Consider the following 20,528-nt stretch of genomic DNA (forward strand, 5'->3'; position numbering starts at 1 on the left):
TGGCCTACAATTTAGCCTCAAGGACATGTGTATGAAATTAATGAGACTAGTCTACTACTTACCCTGAGATGACATTTACTCACTCTTTTCTTGACAATATTTTCCACGCCAACCTTTAGGGCAAATACAGGTGTAACCATGTTCTTCCGGTTGGCATGCGGCGTTGTTCTGGCACCGGTGTCCTTCACAGTGGTCTATTTAAAATACAGCCAAAAGAAGAAACTTCAACAGCTTCACCGCCCTAAAACACCCTTTTACTTGCTTGGAATTCAACTGTATTAGGCTCTCTGGTAAAGGTGAAAAGATGAAAAGTTGGGATATCTATTTACATTTATTATAACTCGGATAGTCGAAACGATTAGTCGAAACATTTATGTTTACCTTTTCATATTTGGGTTTATATGCAATATTGCAAAAAAATACATAACATTTACTCACGCTTGTGGCAATACTTTCCGGTCCAGCCTTTAGTGCAGATACAGGTGAAACCATCTTCATTCGGTCGGCAGGTGGCGTTGTTCTGGCACCGGCGTGTTTCACAACCGTCTGTTATAATTGGCATATATATATATATATATAAGAAAGGGAGAAGAGAAGAATGTGAAAATATATATTCAATAGCTATGGTCGTGGTGAAAATCTGTCAAAGTTCTTCTCCCTGTCTAAGCCAACATTTTCAAATAGACAGCTGTGTAAATAATATTATATGCATTAGACACCTAGAAAGTAAAGGGAAAAGGATAATCATGCTGGAGTGTACATGTGTATATATCACGATGAACCTGTGATCCAGAGCGCAAAACGTACAATTTTTGGCTAAAGACCTTATTACCTTACTTTACTTTACTTTATAATTTCAAAAGCCTCAAAAGCTTTTCTGGATATAAACCACTAGGAGTATTTGCTCACTCTACCTCCACACTAAATTTCAGATCATTTGCCAAAAAAAAGAAGAAATCGAATCCTTTTGACTGAATGGCAGGAGAAGGAGAAGAGACACCAGAGTCAAAGAAAAATATCATATTTCATCTATACCATGGTATGAAATTAAGTATAAAAGTGTTTTCTATCCACCTGCACAAACGACTCCCACGTCCTGGTCATGCTCACAGAGCAACGCCCATGGATGCCGTCTACACATTTCCAGGCTAGCCTCGGTCCCTTTACAGTAGAAAGTCCAGATCTTCCGTAGTCCGTCTCCGAAGAAGCTGTCCTCCGTACCGTTAACTGCTCCTGTGTACCCCAGGTGTCTGCACGCGACATCAGCATCATTTATGTCCCACTTATTGTTACAGACGCTCCCCCATTTTCCTGACTCCCCCCGAACCTCCAGCCGCCCTTCGTTACGTGTCTTTCCGCCAACAAGTCTGACATTCAGATCTGCAAGTGAAGCAAGACATGGTCACAGAGTGTCACTGAAAATCGAGATGTCGCAACTTGTTCAATGCACAGATTATAGTCAATACGATTCTTGTGAATCTGACATGAATAACTAGGCTTGAAAAAAAATTATGTCGTGAAAGATCTGTACATGGATAGCAATCTATGAGACTCGATTCTGAATTAAACTAATCAGAACTAATCTGTTAGAAAGTGAACAGTTTTATTCGGGGCGTTGATGACAAGAAGAAATCTGGTCGTCAAGAAGTACTTACAGCAATTTGAATTCAGCGGAAGTTCGTCCGAGCCGTCGGGGCAGTCTTCATCGCCGTTGCACACGATATACAAGGAAACGCAGTGGCCATCAAGGCACTGCCACTGGTACTCGTCCTGACCACATGTCGATCGTGCTTGAAATCAGGCAAAAATACAGTTAATCCTCACATGATGAGTCAACCTATTCCGCAGCCTATGTCTATGCAATGAATACTAGGCATAAAGTGAGATACGGCTAAATGTAGGCTCCAAAACGTTTTAAAACTTACCATCCCTCTTTCTCACTATTCCTCTTTGATGGGACTGTCTTGGGAAATGAGTCTGTGACTAAAAAGTGACCAAAAATGTTGTTAGAAATATAAATCGTGGCAAGTACGCAGTTCATATCTGACAGATAAATGTGATACACCTACAAAGTTTATGCACCGTCATAAACCTGAATAACGACAAAATTTCGAGGAAATTTTGAGGTCAATAAGCCCCACGTTTCCATACCTCAAAGGTTTTGTTGCATTGCCTAACGAGGAGCTTTTCAATGGAACTGAGATGGCCTGTATCTATTGACAGTCTAACCTGATTCCTGGCGCTGTCTCGTATGTTGCCTTGACCGGTCTCGACATCCGTGAGTTTAGCGGTTTGCCGGTTAAGATCGACAGTGGATCGGTGGGAATCCTGTCTCCCCTCGACGTCCCCGAGTCTGTGTGACAGGTCTGCAATGGCCGCCCTCTGGTCTGCAATGGTCGCCGTCTGGTCTGCAATGGCCGCCGTCAAGTGAACGTAAACAAGCACGTTCATAAGGAGGGAACACACAAACAGGCAGACAGTACCAGCCAGAACTAGCTGTAGGCATCTTCTGTCGTCATGTCGCGTTTCGTCCCCGTAATTCACGTCTTCCCTGTATTTACCCATGTTGATGTTTTAGCCGTTTTGTTGGATCAAAAAGGCCCCGCAACTGCACCGAGTTGCAAACATAGAACGAAAGGTCGTTTATGGGTTACTGCCCTGGGCAACCACCAAGGCCCTGTTCATTTGTCCCCACTACCGTGGCTGTCAAACGACTCCTTCTCAACTATCAGGTGAACAATTGTTATGTACACAAAACACGGTCCCTTCAAGTTGACAGAGTCAGGTCTGTCAATAGAGCTACTAGTGTTACATTTCAGTACTTGCTGAATGACACACCGATGTTTCTTTCTAATGTCTAATGATGAAGTCGTAAGCTAGGCAGCCAAGATCATAGTAATATAAGAAAAGACAGTGGTAAAGAAGAACAGTCTTTTATTTGTTTAACCTTCAATGATATTTACAAACGTGGACAAAGATATAGTTATTACGACGATTTTCTCCGACCAACATCTTCTGATCAGGTTCAACTATCACGATTCAATATTAGTGTTATGGCTTACTTCATTTTCGTACACATGTAAATTGATTAATAGAAAAACATGCCCTGGCATAGTTACTCTTACGTGTACAAGTTGATATTTACAACGTGGAAATGAAACACAATACGTACCAAAACTAGATACAACTGACATTGTTAAAACATGAAAGCAATTACACGCAACCACATTGATTGTTTTACAGGTTCATAAACTTGAACTTAATTGCTATTCAATATTGTACGTAACTGACTTGGCAGTGTTGATAGCGTACTTTGCATTGTCTATATAGAATTGACCAATCATGTTACAATTCACAATGTGATATAGGAAAAACCAGTCTATCCCCAATAGATAGTCACACCTGTCTAAAATCTTTGGATTACATTTTTAAAACTATATGTACATAGAGCTTTCTGTTAAAGGACTGAAATCACAATGGTGTAGTTAGTTACTAGCAGACAGTTTGATGGCTCCAAAGAACGTGCTGTCCACATCCGTGCCGATGTTGCACGTCTTGCTTGTCGTCACGTAGACGTAGACTTTGGCCCCGTACTTGAGGTCCAGCACCCCGCCTGTGTAGCACGTGTGGCGCGGAGGGTCCCCGTACACCGGTAACATGCAGGTCAGGTACGGGTCCTCTCCTACGTATATGGAGTATTTACTGCCTGCATCACTCTCGTCCCCAGTAAATTCCACCTGTTCGATGTGGATTAAATGAGAGTCAGTAGCAATCAAGCTCTATAAATGTGAAATTTAAGAGACATAGTAAGAATACTTTTGATGAGGTGACAGAAATTTGGTAAGAAGGGTTCAGTGATGAGAAAATTAGGCTATCCAAATTTCACACGGAACATGCTCAATTTCTAAATATAGAATTATTTTCTTATTCACCTGGCTGTAGACGAAGTATTTTCCCGGCTCCAGAATCTCAAGCTTCCCATCCTCAAACCCAAATCGTGGCTCGTGAATATCTTTGTTCCATCGGGTGAAGATTCCCTCTGAAAAAGTGACGCGTATAGTATAGTATTCAAAGTCGTGCCCATGCATAACAATGGCTAAAAGACTGAGGAAGGGTTTGCCATGTTAAATTCACCAAAACATCTGACACAAAAAATTGTTACACTTACCTTTCACCGTAATGGAGGAAGAACCTGTCCTTGTATCTGTTATATGGTAAACATGGAAATAGCTTAAAGGGTTGTGTGAGTATAGTTAACGCTGTGCCGGTAAATGTAAACATCACAATCATAAGTGATGGCTGAAGTCCCAGTTTTTACTTACCTGTCCTCGGTAGGATGTGGACTGACAACAGAGATACCTGTGGGGGAAATAACCAAGATTATTTTTAGATAAGATAGAACTGTTCCCCTTATGTTAGTATGCAAGAGCTAGATCATTGTTATCTGTGTATATCTTTTTGTTCATAGACAAACAGCACTGTCAACCATGGATGCTGATATGTATACATGTAACAGTAATAGCATGTACACATAGACATATGTGTTGTTGTTCTGGCGTGAAGTCGCGCTAACGACAGCAAACTAAACCAGAAAGTTAGTAAAAATGGTTTGTTTACCTGTGCATGAGAAAACTTTTCCTTATGATGTCTGCGCGTCCCTGTAATAATATTGAATCAATGAAAAGGAGCACGACAATCATAATTTGACGCCAGCATTGACATCTATTCCAAAACACAACGTTATGGTGTGATTGAATATTTACGATGAGACAATGTGACTTCTTGATCTTTTAGATAACAAGAAAAAGTAGATAGTTTACCTGCACAAACGACTCCCACAGCCTCGTCTTGCCTACAGTTGTGTTTTCCCCATCCGTTATGTTGACATTCTCCCAGGTTAGACTCGGTCCCTGTACAGAAGACGTCATCCAGCCAGATCTCCCCACTGCCTTCTCCAAAGGATCTGTACTCAGTACCAGGAACTGCTCCTGTGTAACCTAGCTGTCTGCACGCCACATCAGCATCCTTAATGTCCCAGCTGTCGTCACATACGGCCCCCCATTCTCCTGTCTTCATCTGTACCTCCAGCCGCCCTTCGTTACTCGTCTTTCCGTCAACAAGTCTGGCGTTTATCAGAACTGAAAGTGAAACAAGTTTTAAGTTTGTTACAACGTGTCCCTGACAATCAAGATGTCGCAACTATTCTGAGCTAAGTTGAATGAATGGGATTACAGTTTGTATGGTTTGTATAAATCTGATATAATCATCGGTCTTAAAAAACATGTATCATGATAAAAACTGCACATGTACATCAAAGCTAAAGACTTGGTTCTACGCCAGATTTTTCAGAACTGTTCTGTTAGAAAGAGGTGTTTGTCACCTGGGGCGTTGATGACAGTCTTTTCTTCCCTTGACTCGGTTCGGTAGGATCGTCTCTGAACCTTGACCGGTGGCTAGAATTAGGACGCAAAATCCTGCAGTTTTATTAATTCTTGGATTTTAACGGCTTCTATCACTAGTGTAATAAAAGTGAAATTCTAGAATTTACACAGGACATTATAGCCTTTGACAACACTTGTGGGTGCTTTCAAATATGCATGTAATACAAATACCTGCTTGTGGATAAGATCGTTGTTTAGCTCCACAGCGCGCTCACTCTCTGGCATGTGACTTTCCACACCACCACGGTCTACCGAGAGACGGTACGAATATATCTCCTCCTCTAAATCCCGAACTCTAGCCGACAGGCTCTCATTACTGACCAGCACATGGACGTAAACAACACCGTTCACGACAAGGAAAGCCACCAGAACAACCCACACGAACCGCAGATTTTGCTTGTTTTCATCAGTAAACCCCATGTCTCCGTCGTGTTTGCAACCGTGCATGCTAAGATTGACTGCTAATAAGATAGATTGTGATCTGTTGTCTTGTCACAATCGCTTGTAACGTCTGTTGTCGCGCTGACACCGAGAAGTCATCAGAGGCGCGCGTCTGCAAAATACGCTCGGCTTTTGCCCCAAGCGATGTTTTGACGTGGTTGAAAAGAAACCCCAACAACACTACACCGTACACGCCCCCTACTGGGGGTAAATATTGTTCTTGCCGGGACCCATACAAAGCCCCCTTAAGCACATTTGCTAGTTGAATTTGAAGGTGTACTTTCACTCTCGTGCGCTATGAAATCCCAAAATACTAGCAAATTGCCAAACGTTCATTTCTCTTTTAACAAAAGGAAGCAAGGATTCTGCCTCGCATGATCATTTACTCAAAAATAGCCATCATTATCTCAATACCAATTTACGAATTAGAAATGGAAGTGGATAATGGCGTTGCACATGTTTACGATTTTCTGGGAAAAGTGATATGGTGATACGTCAGCCTCTGTGAATTGCCGAGTTCATCTTTCGTACGTCGAAATTTCATTGTTGTTGACGGTTTTTCTTGGTATTCGACTACAGGTGGCCCATACTGGTGGCCATGGGTCACTTAACAAGCCCTTGAAAACACGGAAATTGGAGACTACATAAATGTATAACGTTTTACCTTGACATTGCACAATCCTAGCGTTACTTGCGCAACGTGTTAATCCTTCTTGATGATTGAATCTCAAAGATGTACCCTTGATCTTTTTATACGTATTACTATTTATATGTGCTACGTATTTCTACGGGTTTTGATCCCAGCAGACCTGCATTAACTAAGGCTGTAGTAAAAGATTACGAAACAAATTTAAACAGTACACAGCATACAGACAATTTATTATATATATTATTACATGGTTCTTCCAAAGGCAAATATTCATATATACACTCACACATTTACCGTTAATAGTACACACAACCAGACATCTATATTTATTTGTACGATCAGACATTTCTGCACCTTTATACAATTGTACAATACAGAACATGGCAGTGAACAACATTCCGAATAGTTCATTTTTAAATACAATTCAAACCAAAGCTTATTAGGAATTCGCAATGGATGACATAGGTACTGGCTCATACCTATGCCTTTTTCCCCATCTCCCATACGCTCCTGTGACTGTAACTACCAACAACACAATAATGGGCACTGATACAAACATTGGAATAAGATTTCTTCCTGTCGCCTGACTCTGTGACATAGGCAATGTGCTGTTATGCTGATGCTGTGACATAGGCAATGTGCTGTTATGCTGATGCTGTGACATAGGCAATGTGCTGTTATGCTGATGCTGTAACATGGGCAATGTGCTGTTATACTGATGCTGTAACATGGGCAATGTGCTGTTATACTGATCCTGTGACATGGGCAATGTGCTGTTATCCCTTACACCATCCGGTGCGATTGTTGCGATTGGGCACAATTTTTCACGTGGCACATCTTCCACATCTAACCCTTTCAACCTTTTAGGTGCATCACATGTAACGAGCCTACTACTGAACATGTGGGAGCCATTTCTGAACATGTCTGCCAACCAGGCCAATCTACAATCACACAGCCATGGGTTGATGGCCAGTGTAGCAAAGAACCGTCTGGCATCTCTTACGGCTGATTCTATGGGAACTTTGAACAAATCGTAAGAGATGGTTTTCAGTAGGTTTTGAGACAGATCAATCGTATCCAGGTGCTTCAGCTTCTTAAAGGCATTAACTGATATCTTATGGATTCTGTTGTGACTCAGGTTGATGCCTTTGACTTGGGTTGTGTCCTTGAAGCTCTTCGATGTGACCTTGGTGATGTTGTTATACTTCAGATCGAGCCAGGTGGTGGTTGACGGGAGGTGTGCGGGAATTCTCGCGAGATTTCGCCCTCCACAGCTTACCACTAGCTCCGAGTACTGGTCAGCGCACGAGCAGGGTGGTGGACACTCTGACTCGTCCGTCTCGACCAGCACAAACACGGACAGCAACAGGTAACAAACCTCCTGTACAAGCACTGCGGTCGTGTGCAGTCTGCTCAAGATGTACATTCTGTGTTGTGTAAAAACAGAGACACAAAATTAAAATATCGCAAACATTGTTTTAATATGACCATGCCGAATCCTTTATTTCAATCATATCAAAACAAGTTGCCAAGAGATGTATAAAATGAAAGAGAATGCACCTAATGATCGACGGGTAAAAATGGCGGTGTTCCAACATTCTGTTAGTACACCTTAGGGGAGCATGGTGTAAGGTACACCAAACATGGTGCGCATTTTAACAGCATGTGACAGAACACAATGTATTACTAATCTACTACTAACCTCATTACGTTAGGTGTTGAACATTGTCTCTGACTGCAGTTATGCACTGTTCAAATCTGTCCTTTGCAAGGGCAATTCGGCTACTGGGAACGCCTACTCGTGAAGACCGACTGGTAGTGCGCCATTTTGTTGTTTTTCTCCTTTACGCCAAGTACGGCGGTGTCAGGTGACATTGGCTTGTTGCCAGACGTTACCTGGTATTAAGTCATGCATACAATAGGAATGCTATTCAGACAGTCCCCCTGGAGCTTGTCAATTATAGTTGTTACCGATCATCTATCACTGTCAAATAGGCTTGGCTGGCAAGGCTGGGAGGAAATACAGCCTCTGTACCTGTTTCACTTTCACAGGGCAATTACGTATGGACACGTGTAGGCTCATGGATGGAGTAAACTGCAGTAGAATATATATAGCTAGTGTACTATATAGCAGGATAAATGAAAATGCTATTTCCGTGGTTTGATTAACAGGCCATAGACAATATGCTAAGCATTATCATGAAAGTTCATCTGTGTTGGTAGTAATCATAGTAAAAAGGTTAAACTTTATTCCAACACAAAGTTTACAGAGAACTTGAAAACAAGCTTTTCCTCAGGGTTATGCATTTCGTTACTTCTTCTCCCCCCTCCGCCGATATCTATTTCATGCGTTATTTCTTAACGTAACTGTTCTATTTAGAGCACACGGAAAAAGAGATCTAGAAGAAGTAGCCAGTGACTGAATGATTTATTTACACAACTCAAAATCAAACAGTACAGTAAACCCATCATAATTCACTTTATAGTCAATGTTGAGCTGTAGTTATGACTCTGAATATTTACAGAAATGTATACGTATACATTTTCCGCTTAACCAACATTACCAGATATTCAAATATATAATTATCAAATGACTATTGCTTTCTATGCATCGGTGCCTTTATAAGCTTTATTACAGAGTCAAAACGTCGAACCAAACCAGCAATAATATAGATTTTATTAACTACCATTTTCGTATGGTGGTATCTATTTCTATATCTAAAAGTATTAACTTCGCCAATATATACATGTACATATAAATCCAAAGTTGGCAGTGAACTAGCTGCAACACAGTTCAGGCTCCGTGGGCAATTTTTCAATGACAATTACAAGCTTTCATTCCGTCTCTATTATATATATCATAGTCTTAGGATCATTTCTATAGTATGTCTATTGTATAGACGTTATGCCTAAAACACAAAAATCAAAACATACTAGTCATGACATCACCTTGCTATGATATGTTGATACAAAACATACGATACGTCTCCATATTAGTTTTATACTAAAATATCCTGTTATTGTAAGCTTGCAATTAGATACTATTAGGTACATGAAGGAAACCTAGTTGATATTTTGCTATTTGAATCTTTGAAGAAAGTCAACTACGAAATCTAATTAATCTTCATAAGGCCGAAAAACGTGGTGTCTGGGCTCAGAGCGATGACACAGCTGTTACACGGCACGTACAGATAGACAATGTCCTTTCTGTGCAGTTTGCGCATGCCCGCTGTGAAGCACGTTTTGTATGGTGGGGTTCCATACATCTCATGCATACATGTCAGGAATTGGTGTGGTCTGCCGCGATGTTCACTTGCCACCATGACATTGTAGCTGGTGTTGGAGGCGAGTACTTCATTTTCGATAAAATGAATCTGAAAATCAATCATAGTCCATATCAATGAGGTTGAAAACTAATAAAAGTGAAAAAAATGAACCTGATAGACTGAGCAATGCAAATGCAATAAATATCAATATCTTAATTTCGATGCATAAAGTAATATATTTCAATGGAACCTAGTACCTGACAGTGTGGATATGCTAGTCATTCATTAAGCTTTTACTATACCTTCATAAAAAACATGGAGACAAGATGCTGAAGAACGTTACATGCTTTGGTCAGATCGTACCTGGCCGTATATGTAGTAGTCCCCTTCTTCCAGTATCTTCAACTTTCCATTGTCAAAGTGGAATTTTTTGGAGTTAATCGTGTCCGTATTCCAGTGGCCTGCCAGCACCCCATGGCCAGCTGTATAATTTGTGCACATGACATTTTTTCCATTAACACATAAACATTTCATCTTTGTTTCATTGAAACCAATAGAGTTTACAAGGTGTAAAATGTTCAACGTAAAACAAAATGTGATGAGCGAAGAAATACTTACCCTTAATCGTAACTGTTTGGTCACTAGAATCTAGTTAAAATAGAAAATGAACAATTAACATCACGTTTCTTGTAAAATGTCCAAGCAGTCACTTATTAATAACAACTACCTGTTTAGAGTTTGAACATCCAATCTTCCACTATCTTTAAGCAGTTTGTTAATGTACAAGACGTAAATTTCCGTGTTTTATCTACAAAAATAGCGTAACTACTGAGACAGAGCGTAACTACATACCTGAACTGGCCGCTATGTGAACCCAGGCTGAGGACGACTTCTGTAATAAACATAGCAAGAAATAGCAAGATATATGTTCATTATTGACATCAGGCAGCAAGTGACTAGAGTTTAGCTGTCTATATAGCTTCGTAGCAGAAAATTTTTAGGAAAAGACGGCCTCTTTCGGCATGAAAGTAACCCGCCAGGACAGAAAAGAATACCTTGTGTGCAGAGTCCATGACGAGATGTCCGTGGGTCGATGACGCATTGGGTGACACTAAAGCACTGGGCTCATTTTCGGCTTTGACTGTTAGAGAGAGAGAAAAAATGTTTAAGTGTTTTTAAACAGCCTTTCTTCTATTTTTATCAAGACGCTTTCACAAAAGCCATTTATGTACGATTTTACAGTCATTGACAAAACTTCCTTATACCAGTGAGGCTTGGTTCACGGTTGCACGTACCGGTTTCACAGTGAACCCCGCCCCAGCCTTGTGAACACCTACAGATGTAGTGATCTCCACCGTTATGACACGTGCCGTGGTTCTGACAGGGGTTAGACTCACACACATTCTCCACTGGAGGGGGATAACACAATGGTCAGAAAGCTTCAAAACATTTCCTAAAAATTCTTCTAGTCATTCGATCTTTCATAAAATGCATCTGTCCATTTAGGAAAAGTTTTTTTGTCATGTTCTTACTGTTTTCACAATGATGTCCTCGCCACCCAGGTGCGCATGCGCACTTGTATCCGTCTGTGGTCACGTGGCATGTTCCGTTGTTCTTACATGGGTCAGAGGCACAGTTGTCTGGGGGTAAAAAAAGGCCAATAATTAATTAAACTAATCATCAATATTTAATGCAGCTTCTTGTGATATGGTACTTAAATTTTGCATGGCAGGCCCTAAGGTATGGTATATCATGATATAGTTTTGTTATATAGCTGAAATCAAGTGCACGTTAATTTGGGGGATTATTGATATATCTTTTCAGTAACGTTAACTCACGTATGTCACAGTCCTGTCCCTCCCACCCCGGAGCACACACACAGCTGTAGGTATTGACTCCGTCCAAACAGGTGGCGTTATTTTTACAGGGGTTCGCTTCACATTCATCTGTGTCTGTGGTGGAAAATATTGATGCCAGAGACGTCGTTAGAAGTGGTAAGTACAGTGCACACTACCAATGCCACATGCAACATTCACTGTGTTTTTATACTACTGAAAATAACAGTCTTTTCATTGACACATTTCACAGTGATTTACAGTAATGCCTTACTGATTTCACAGTTGTGACCTTCCCAGCCGGGCTGACAGTCGCACCTGTAGCCATTCTGAAGGTCTTGGCATTTCACTGCATTCTTACACGGGTTGGACAGGCACTCGTCAACCTCTGGTAAAAGATTACATTGAGAAATCATCAAAACCGTATCTGTATTACATTTACTCAGTTGCAAATCATTTTGGACTAATTATGTTTAGATTGTGAAAACCAGCAGGAAGCTTATGTCAATTAAGTTGAGAACAACCCATCTAAACTTGATGAGAAAATAAACATGAGAGGAACACCCCTCACCAGTCTCACAGTGCAGGCCCTCCCACCCAGGCTCACACACACATGTGTATCCACGCTGTCCATCTACGCACTGTCCTGCGTTCTGACATGGACTGGACACACATTCGTCTGTATCTGTGGCGAAACAAGAAAACTGTCATCTTAATAGAATAGTGGTAATAGTTAAAACTGGGGGAAGAGGGGAGACGAAAGTTGTCCTAAAATGCATTCCTTTACTTTATACAGGAAAAAATTGTAACTTCACTGAATTCAAAGTATACAAACCGTGCAAATTTATGGATTATAAAGCTGCAGTACTCACTGATGTCGCAGTCCTTCCCCTCCCACCCTGCAGCACACTGACAGCTGTACTCGTACTGTCCGCCATGACAGGTGGCGTTGTTCTTACACGGAGAAGACGAACACCTGTTGATCTCTGACAAAACAGAGAGAGAAATACTGTACGTTGTTACATATCGTCAACTTTTATTCACCTGGCCGCTGTATGATCTAAGAATTCTTTTTGTGGTGTGGCCTATTCTGAGATATTGATACGTATTATAGTTTGCACTGGAACGTCTTCTGTAGTTTTGCCGAAGTTAAACTGGTGCACTTTATGGCTCGATAGTCGATACTAATAATGATGGAAATTTGCCGCAGAAAAGTTACAGCACTACAAACTATAACACAAACGCAGTGTCATCTGTTAGCAAACAAAACTGAGACTTACCGGTCTCGCAGTCCCTGCCGTCCCAGCCCGGCTGACAGTCACACGTGTAGCGGTCCAGCCCGTCACGGCAGGTCCCACCGTTCTGACACGGGTTAGACGCGCACTCGTCTGCAACTAGAGGATACAAACAGCCATTCTTATAACCTACATGTCTGCATAGATCTTACAATGGCAGGCCATTCAACTTGATCATGAGCATAATAATTGATTTCTAGCCATTCTATACTTTACTGTCGTGGGTGCAGAGTACACTCTACGGAATTAGATTGTGCATAATCGCTTGGTGCAGTCAAATTCATCGTTGAGAGTTCGTAAAACTTCGTCGTACCTGTACATCTCACTCCGGCCGTGAACTTGCCTCTACACGACGTGGTGTCAAAGTCATGATAGCACTCCTGGAGGGATTGTTCAGTTCCCGTACAATCCACATCACTCAGGGAAAATTCTGGACTAAAGTAGTCCCCAAAATTAGCTGCAGCCTTCCTATAGGACCTGTAGTAGATAATAGTAACATTCACCACATCTGTGCAACTATATGTACACTGTGACATGTCATGTACAATCTCTGTGCGTCCTACGACACACATATATCAAAAGACTAGAAAGTAAACCTAATTCTGTAAAGGTAGCATATCAGATAAATATAAAGAAGGACGACAAACTAAACATGAATATGTTTTATCCTGCAGCAGTAGTAGTGATAGTTTCCTTAGTAATGTAGTATTGTTGATTTTTTTTGCACATATTTGCACATAAAATGAATCATTTTGTTGTAAATGGTAAAGAGAATATGCAAGAATGGAAACCAGAAACCTCAAAGGTTAATGGAGGGTTTTTAAGGTCATGACAAATACTGATCATAGTAGCTCCATCCTGCGATATTTTGCTGAGAAAATGCAGACATATACCTGGTTGCACCGCCGTACCCGAGGTATCTGCACACCACGTTAGCCTCAGTCATGCCCCAGTTCCGGTCACAGATCCTGCCCCACTCCCCGCCAATTTTCACCTCCACTACACCTTTAGCCATGACGTGGTGTCGCTTGTGCCTTCTGCCGTGTGCACTTTTAGGGTGGAAGATACGCACTACGGCGTATATATAAAATCAGCAACTTAAAAAAAACAGAAGACGAAATTCTGGGACAAAATTTGATGTCTGTCGAAATTGTAAATATTCAAATATTAGTTTGCAGTGATGCAAAATTCAAAGTCAGTAAAAACAGACCTAAACGTATTTTTTGCACAGGAAAAACTGCCCATATTCATGGGCACACATGATAGCATGGAAAAGCTTGTTCATGTGCATACATGTACATAATGCGATATAAAAAGTCCATAACATTTACCTTCCCATTTCCCTGCAGAAGACACATCTTCTGATCGTTTTAACCTCGCCATGTTAAGGTGGAGAGAGGGTGACGGTTGGAGGGCGACCGTCTGTTGCTAGAATTACGACACAAAACATTCTTATTTGGAAATAACTTGTTGGCATTACTGTGTAAACTTTGTCTACAGAAAGATATTAGACCACACAAGAAGTTGATACTTGCATCATGACCCTTGAATTATGGCTAGGAGAAAATTCACGTAAACAAGTCGTTCCGTTATGGGGTTGTAAGGTCCTTGACACATTCATTTGACAAGTCGTCGTTCACTGCTTTCATTTTCAATAGCACCAGTTTGAAATTTGATATTCACAACAACATGGCACCCTCTTACAGAAGTATTACACTCTGACATACCTGTTCACTGTTAAGTCGTTGTCCCCAACTCTGTTCAAACTTCTCGACGCCACCGTGGTCTTGTCTTGCAGTCTCGCTTACTAACTGTCCACTGGCAGGTTGGACACACTGCGAAGCCAGCTGGCCCTCAACATACGCCAGGCGTCTGGCTAGGTGCATGTACCCCACTCCATTCAACGCGATAAACGCGAAGAACGACAACAACAACAACACAGAAAAGGTGCTGTCGTGTTTTCTGTGGTTTGCCTTTGTCTCAGCTCCCTCGTGGAATTGCGCATCTTGTTTTGCAGATTTATCGTTTTCCAGATCCATGTTCACGGTAAAGTTAGTGTAACATTCTCTGTGTCCGAACGCAGCTGTCTGTCCATGCCTTGTGCGCGACGGTGCCCAGCAAGCCTCGGCGACTTTACCTCACAACGTGGGCGTGCGTCCAAAACAGTCGCCTGAATATGCACGATAGACGTTTTAAGTCCAGTTGAAGAAACCAGAATTTGCCGCCTTAAACACGATGTATACGCTTGCAAGTCTTGGTATAGGCCTCTGGAACACCGATCACCAAGGATACGAAGACTGGGTGCAAGATTTCCGAGAAAAAGTTTTACCTGGTGCCCCTGCCAGGGCTTGACTTATTGTGCAACACCTTTGGGGGCGTGGCAAAGGCGTAGGTAAACAGACAGCGTATCTTTTTTGCCTTCCCACCCTCCACTGCGCTGGTGGTTCACAGAGACCCTTTCAGCCGTAGCCAATATGCAAAAGCCACTGTCACTAAACGCTAGTTGGGGGTCACAACTACCCTGTGACAAGTACGACTCGTATAACCAATAGGCGATGAGCTTTCTTCAACTGTGGTGACAAATGACACTAGAAAGACAACATTGAGTCTGGCACGTCGCCAAGGGTCATTGGTTATTCGCCAGCCTGTGTACCATTTTGTGAAGGAACACCAACCTGTTGAGGTGAGATACCTTGCTACAGTTTGTAGTCATTCGTATTTACGTCTTTTGTACTTTTCCTTGACTTTTGATCCAGCTTGGAGACCTGTTAATCAGTTAATGTATAAAATTGCCGACAAATGCTACTGAACAGTTCATAGGAATGTTCCGAACAAGTGAGCCGAAAAAAAGAGGAAGTTACTGCAGTTCGGCGCCATCTTGACTTTTTATGACAAGCGTTAAATACGACTTCATTCCACTTTTTACAGCTTGGGATTCTTACAAAACTTTTAAACCTGTTTTCTACAGGAATCCTGTCAGCTCACTTGAACCACGGTAACCAAGGTAAAATGCCCAGGTGGTCTAAGTACTGGCTTGTCGTGTTCGTGGCTTCGTTTGTGTCGTCGCGTGTGTCTACCTGTCCTGTGGGCTGCACTTGTACTGAATATCTGGTAGACTTGAATGTCGCCTGCAGCGGGAATGGCTCAACATCCCTTCGCAATAAACTGCCGCCGGATACAACCTTCCTCACACTGACGGGATACAGACTACCTGTTCTGAATCTGAATGTGTTAGGTGGCCTCAAGAAGCTGAGAGGACTTAAACTTCCGTCTAACGAAATCACCCAGATAGAAGGAACACTAGAGGTGTTTCCACGTCTATACGAACTCGATCTGAGCAGGAACAAGTTTACGAGCGTCTCTCCGCGAACGTTCGGTAACGCCACGACACGTCTCGGGTACGTGGACCTAAGTGAGAACCCTTTCGACTGCGACTCTGAGTGTGGCGGGATTCAGTTGAACAGTCTGTGTGACTGTTCTGTCAACACGTTTAACTGTACCTGTAACATCCTGTGGCTGAAACAACAAGTGAAACACTGGGGTCCCAGTGTCTGGATGGGAGTTCGCTGTCAAGTCCCGAAAGATAAGGATATACGAACTGTAGATATTCGAGACTATTGGTGCAAAAGGAAATTGTGTTGGATATCAGGCATTCCTATAATCAGCTTAGCCGTAATCTTGATAATTGCAGCCATCGTATACATATGTAAGAAAAGGAACAGGTACACCCTTCTGGGCACAGACCCAGTTACGAAACAGTTAATCAAATTGTCTGGGAAGCTTGGAATGGAATGGGAGAGTTTGGCAACTCACCTAGGTTTCACAAGGGCTGAAGTAGATGAGTTTATCAGAAATAACGACAGAAACATGAGGGGACAAATACGTGCCATGCTCCTCTCTTGGAGGAACAAAAATGGCGAACAGGCTACTCTTGCTACATTAGTGGAACTACTGAAGAGTTATGAGCCTCCCCTTGATACAGAAATATATCAATTTCTAGAAGTATCATCTCCAATCAACTAAGTCAGATCATCCGATCATCCAAGTTTTAAGTTTGTTTTTCCTTTTTATTTGTATTCACAAAATGTTGTAATTTCTGTAGTAAAAGATCAGTTACTTTATACATATCCGGTGTGTGTTGCAGTGTAGAAGTTCCAAGCTTATTTCAGAGACTTTCCTCGTTGTTGTGCTTTGTACATGCAGTGGTATTTGTAATGACATACAATGGTTTAAAGACTATCAGTGTACATGTGGTGTTTTACATTTACATAAAGATTAGAACATATACTTTCTATTGAAATCAGGATACATTTACAATCCTTACTATATATGTACAACATGGGCAGGTGTCATCCATAGACTTGACAATAAAGTACACAAACTATAACTTGAAATTGACACAATAAATATAAAATCTATAACATTTTCGCCGTATTGGCCCTTATCTGAATAAGGCATTAATCTATATACAAGACAACTCTATTTTATTGATACTAAAGTCATACAGTCTAAGTTTGCTATCTTTAAGAAGGCACACTCTATGGTTTCTGCTGTAGTGTCTACAATGTAACTATCTATAGTGTATTCTAACAGATGTGCAACATTGTGTGATTCTATACAATACCTGTTGTGAATCGATCTTGACTTTTGTTTTTTTTGTGTGTCCATCTTGAAAGTTAAACATAAAAAAAAGTTATGATTACTAGTACTTAAAATTGAATATTTCTTTTAAACCAGTGTTTCTAAGTCTTCCATGACAGGCTGTCGGCGATGTGAACATTTCTGTTTGTAAAACTCGTGTATTTTTACACCCACTACAATAATGACAATCACCGCTCCAGCAGTGCCCAGGGCTATGTTAAACGACATTTTATCTGTCCTGTACTTATCCGGTTCCCTCAGCAGTGGTTTACTAGTAGGAGTAGGCGTTACAGTATTGAATACTTCCATGAAATTTACGTTTAAGTCTGCTCCAAGTTTTGGTGCACAAACTAGACGATCTAGCGGTACATTTTCTAACTCTTTTCCACTCAAATATTCGGGCTTGTTGCATGTTATCAGTCTATTACTGTAGTGGTGAGACCCAGTTTTGAGTTTCTCTGCCAGCCATTTTAACCCACAGTCACAGTTCCACGGATTATCAGACATATAGACGAAGAAGTTTCTCTGTTCCTGTCTCGCTGATGTGATAGAAGCGTTAAAGACTTCCTCTGACAGTGTGGATAGCTGGTTAACGGAAATGTCCACGGTTTGTAGACGCTGTAGATCTCTGAATGCGGAAGTTGAGATGTGGTTGATGTTGTTCTTGGCTAAGTCCACGCCACGTAGGTTCTGTAACCCTCTGAAACTGTTGCTGGTTATCCTTGTGATGTTGTTGTACTTGAGGTTCAGCCACATGACGTCTGTGGGGATGTTGGGCGGGATTTCTGTGAGTCCCTGGCCGGCACAGGACACGGTCAGCTCCCCGTACATGTCCGTGCAGGTGCAGGGGGAGGGGCAGGTGGGGTCAGCGGCGGAGACCGCGATAAACGCCGTCAGAAGTACCGGGAAGACTTCCGCTAAACTCCGAACCACAGCCATGGCTTCACTCTAGGGCCACTTCAAATAGAGAACTGTAGAAAGAAACACACAGTATTAGTACCAGTTCCACACTTTTAGCTTAAAAAAACATGCCTGTTTGAAGTTTTCTTTGATTGTGAAATCACAGTGTAGGATAGCATACAGCGTTAGGACGCTTCTCCATTCCTTCCCAATTGTACCAAAAATGTTTCTGGGATTATCTAAATACCAAATTAACTATATTAAGGACGGGGCTGCTACGTTAAAAACCTTTAACTTACAGATGGGCGTATGCAAAGTTGGCATAAACAAACGGTAGCGCGCTATTCAGAAACATGTGAATTGGTTAGGGTAGGATCAGGCCCGGATCTGGATAGTCTTCGCGTATCCAAGAACGTAGATTTGCCAAAGGCAGGTTTTTGGATATGCGTGGACTATCCAGAACCGTGCTTGAGGAAGGTGCTGGATAAAGCGCTGTTCTAGATACAACACGGGCCTACCAGTTACTACTAACCTTGAGTCCCCACAGAAGGACGTCGACTGAAATGTCGACACGACGGTTGGTGTTCGATCGAGCTAGATTCCAACGAAATTTGTCTATTCGAATGTTCGGTACGTTCGTCTTACAAATAGACTCGCTGGGATATTTGAGCGAAACACTTCCTTGTCCATTGTTTTTGACAAATCAAGTTCATCGTTAGAACCGTTACACCTACCGGGAACAGACAGGGGGATCCCCCTCCCCATACACACACTACAGGAAGTGAAAGACTATCGTTTCAACAAACATTGAGAACTCCAACCCAAAAGTGTTCTGCTTTCTAAAATGAAGATACACAAACCTGTTTTGCCTTTGCCAAGGTCACCGAAGTAAGAACACCCCAAAGAGGGCCCCCGAAGGCATCCATAGAACTGTAAGTTCCCCTGAACAGAGCCATATAACCCACCAAATATGCTATTTTCCAACGACTTCCCTTCTGTGAAGAGAATCTGCTTCCTCTTCTTTTTCAGACTGCGTGACATCAATCCGTTACCTTGGCGATACTCAGGTCAATTAGCTTCCTATACACACAGGTGAATAGCCTGTGCACGCCCCCCTGACCTGTGTTGTTTGATGTCCTACAACCCTGCACACCGTAAGTACAGGTGAGGTGTGTAACAGGATAGCTGTGTTAACACGCGTGAGACGGGACGTGAAAAGACGTTAAAGACGTCACAAATTAGTCCGTAGTAAATCCACATGTACTGTTGACACAACATAAAGACCATGGAGGGTTTGAAAAAACAACAAGGCCCTACGTAATGTCCTTTTCAATGTCACAGCTAAGAGCGTTTTAAGGAAAAGCTATGCTCTGTAAGCACACAAAAGTGCATATTTCTGGCCTATCGAAGCGTTAGTATATTAGATTTGTAGCGCTTATCCTGTTCTGTCTTGCAGCCCGCATGAGACAATAACATTCTTCCTACCATCACTGATACTCCTTTGTCCTATCGTTAACGTTAACGTTACATGAATAGTTTTTTTCTCAGCACGAGTCTTCAACAGGACAAGTAGTGTATGCTTTCTCGACTTTGCTAACTAACATATGCTTGTCATTGATGCGAATAGATAGAGAATAAGTGCAGCAGAAATAATACCTTTCTTACCTGTGAAAGCTATCCTGCTTTCCGCGAAATTGTGTGCTCGCTATGTAAAACTGTCGTTAGTAATAAAATGATTTGGTAACATGGCATGGTAACCTCTGGCACATGCACGCAATCATATCAATAATTCATATCAATAAATGTGATGTCATACTCAAGGTGACTGCAGTGGATAAAAATATCTATCTGGTTGTGTTATTATGTGTTTTATATTGATTTCGGGATTAATTGAAATAGTCACAGAAACACTAGTACTAAAATGGTTTTGTCAATATTTTCTAAAGCGCAACAACTTTCTGATTAGATGGTAAAGTGCTTCCCCACAACATAACATCTGTATTACCGCGCGTATATGTGTGTTGAGTCTTTATCACTATAAGTGATAATAAGTGTCTCAA

At 41.7% G+C, this 20,528-nt stretch overlaps 6 protein-coding genes across 7 annotated transcripts in view; 1 reads left to right on the forward strand and 5 right to left on the reverse strand.

Annotated features, from left to right (window-relative positions):
• The window catches only part of LOC109465207, a 4,939-nt gene extending 2,374 nt beyond the window's left edge, over positions 1 to 2,565 (reverse strand). The window contains exons 1-2 of the mRNA XM_019762352.1: positions 2,230 to 2,565; positions 84 to 194 (exon numbers count right to left, since the gene is read on the reverse strand). Coding sequence (XP_019617911.1) covers positions 84 to 194; positions 2,230 to 2,565 — 447 coding nt within the window. The remainder of the gene's footprint in view (positions 1 to 83; positions 195 to 2,229) is intronic.
• Positions 2,566 to 3,471: 906 nt separating this feature from the next.
• Positions 3,472 to 5,950, reverse strand: LOC109465208. The gene is made up of 5 exons (XM_019762354.1): positions 5,613 to 5,950; positions 5,381 to 5,453; positions 4,821 to 5,138; positions 3,933 to 4,039; positions 3,472 to 3,737 (listed from the first exon to the last, which is right to left on the reverse strand). Exons 1-5 carry the CDS (start codon positions 5,886 to 5,888, stop codon positions 3,486 to 3,488), a joined length of 1,026 nt encoding a protein of 341 aa, XP_019617913.1. The 5' UTR covers positions 5,889 to 5,950; the 3' UTR covers positions 3,472 to 3,485.
• An 881-nt stretch (positions 5,951 to 6,831) lies between these two features.
• On the reverse strand, positions 6,832 to 8,367 carry LOC109465234 (leucine-rich repeat-containing protein 4-like). Its single transcript, XM_019762377.1, has 2 exons — positions 8,234 to 8,367; positions 6,832 to 7,958 (listed from the first exon to the last, which is right to left on the reverse strand). The coding sequence occupies exons 1-2, from the start codon at positions 8,236 to 8,238 to the stop codon at positions 6,971 to 6,973; spliced, it is 993 nt and encodes a 330-aa protein (XP_019617936.1). The 5' UTR covers positions 8,239 to 8,367; the 3' UTR covers positions 6,832 to 6,970.
• Positions 8,368 to 9,002: 635 nt separating this feature from the next.
• On the reverse strand, positions 9,003 to 15,006 carry LOC109465316 (protein jagged-1-like). Of its 2 annotated transcripts, XM_019762522.1 has the most exons (16): positions 14,655 to 15,006; positions 14,259 to 14,355; positions 13,821 to 13,998; positions 13,241 to 13,404; positions 12,913 to 13,026; positions 12,505 to 12,618; positions 12,204 to 12,317; positions 11,907 to 12,020; positions 11,636 to 11,749; positions 11,330 to 11,437; positions 11,093 to 11,206; positions 10,853 to 10,938; positions 10,650 to 10,689; positions 10,416 to 10,445; positions 10,161 to 10,279; positions 9,003 to 9,905 (listed from the first exon to the last, which is right to left on the reverse strand). In XM_019762522.1, the coding sequence occupies exons 1-16, from the start codon at positions 14,964 to 14,966 to the stop codon at positions 9,645 to 9,647; spliced, it is 2,079 nt and encodes a 692-aa protein (XP_019618081.1). In that variant the 5' UTR covers positions 14,967 to 15,006; the 3' UTR covers positions 9,003 to 9,644. The 2 variants fall into 2 exon arrangements, with proteins under 2 accessions (XP_019618081.1, XP_019618082.1); XM_019762523.1 differs by lacking the exon at positions 10,416 to 10,445.
• Positions 15,007 to 15,539: 533 nt separating this feature from the next.
• Positions 15,540 to 16,950, forward strand: LOC109465209 (protein slit-like). Its single transcript, XM_019762355.1, has 2 exons — positions 15,540 to 15,610; positions 15,896 to 16,950. Exon 2 carries the CDS (start codon positions 15,937 to 15,939, stop codon positions 16,948 to 16,950), a length of 1,014 nt encoding a protein of 337 aa, XP_019617914.1. The 5' UTR covers positions 15,540 to 15,610; positions 15,896 to 15,936.
• A 99-nt stretch (positions 16,951 to 17,049) lies between these two features.
• On the reverse strand, positions 17,050 to 20,159 carry LOC109465330 (slit homolog 1 protein-like). Its single transcript, XM_019762540.1, has 2 exons — positions 20,134 to 20,159; positions 17,050 to 18,539 (listed from the first exon to the last, which is right to left on the reverse strand). The coding sequence occupies exon 2, from the start codon at positions 18,505 to 18,507 to the stop codon at positions 17,656 to 17,658; it is 852 nt and encodes a 283-aa protein (XP_019618099.1). The 5' UTR covers positions 18,508 to 18,539; positions 20,134 to 20,159; the 3' UTR covers positions 17,050 to 17,655.
• Between the last annotated feature and the right edge of the window lie 369 nt (positions 20,160 to 20,528).

Source organism: Branchiostoma belcheri, unplaced genomic scaffold (assembly GCF_001625305.1).
Source record: "Branchiostoma belcheri isolate BF01 breed outbred unplaced genomic scaffold, Haploidv18h27 scaffold15, whole genome shotgun sequence".
Lineage (NCBI taxonomy): Eukaryota > Metazoa > Chordata > Leptocardii > Amphioxiformes > Branchiostomatidae > Branchiostoma > Branchiostoma belcheri.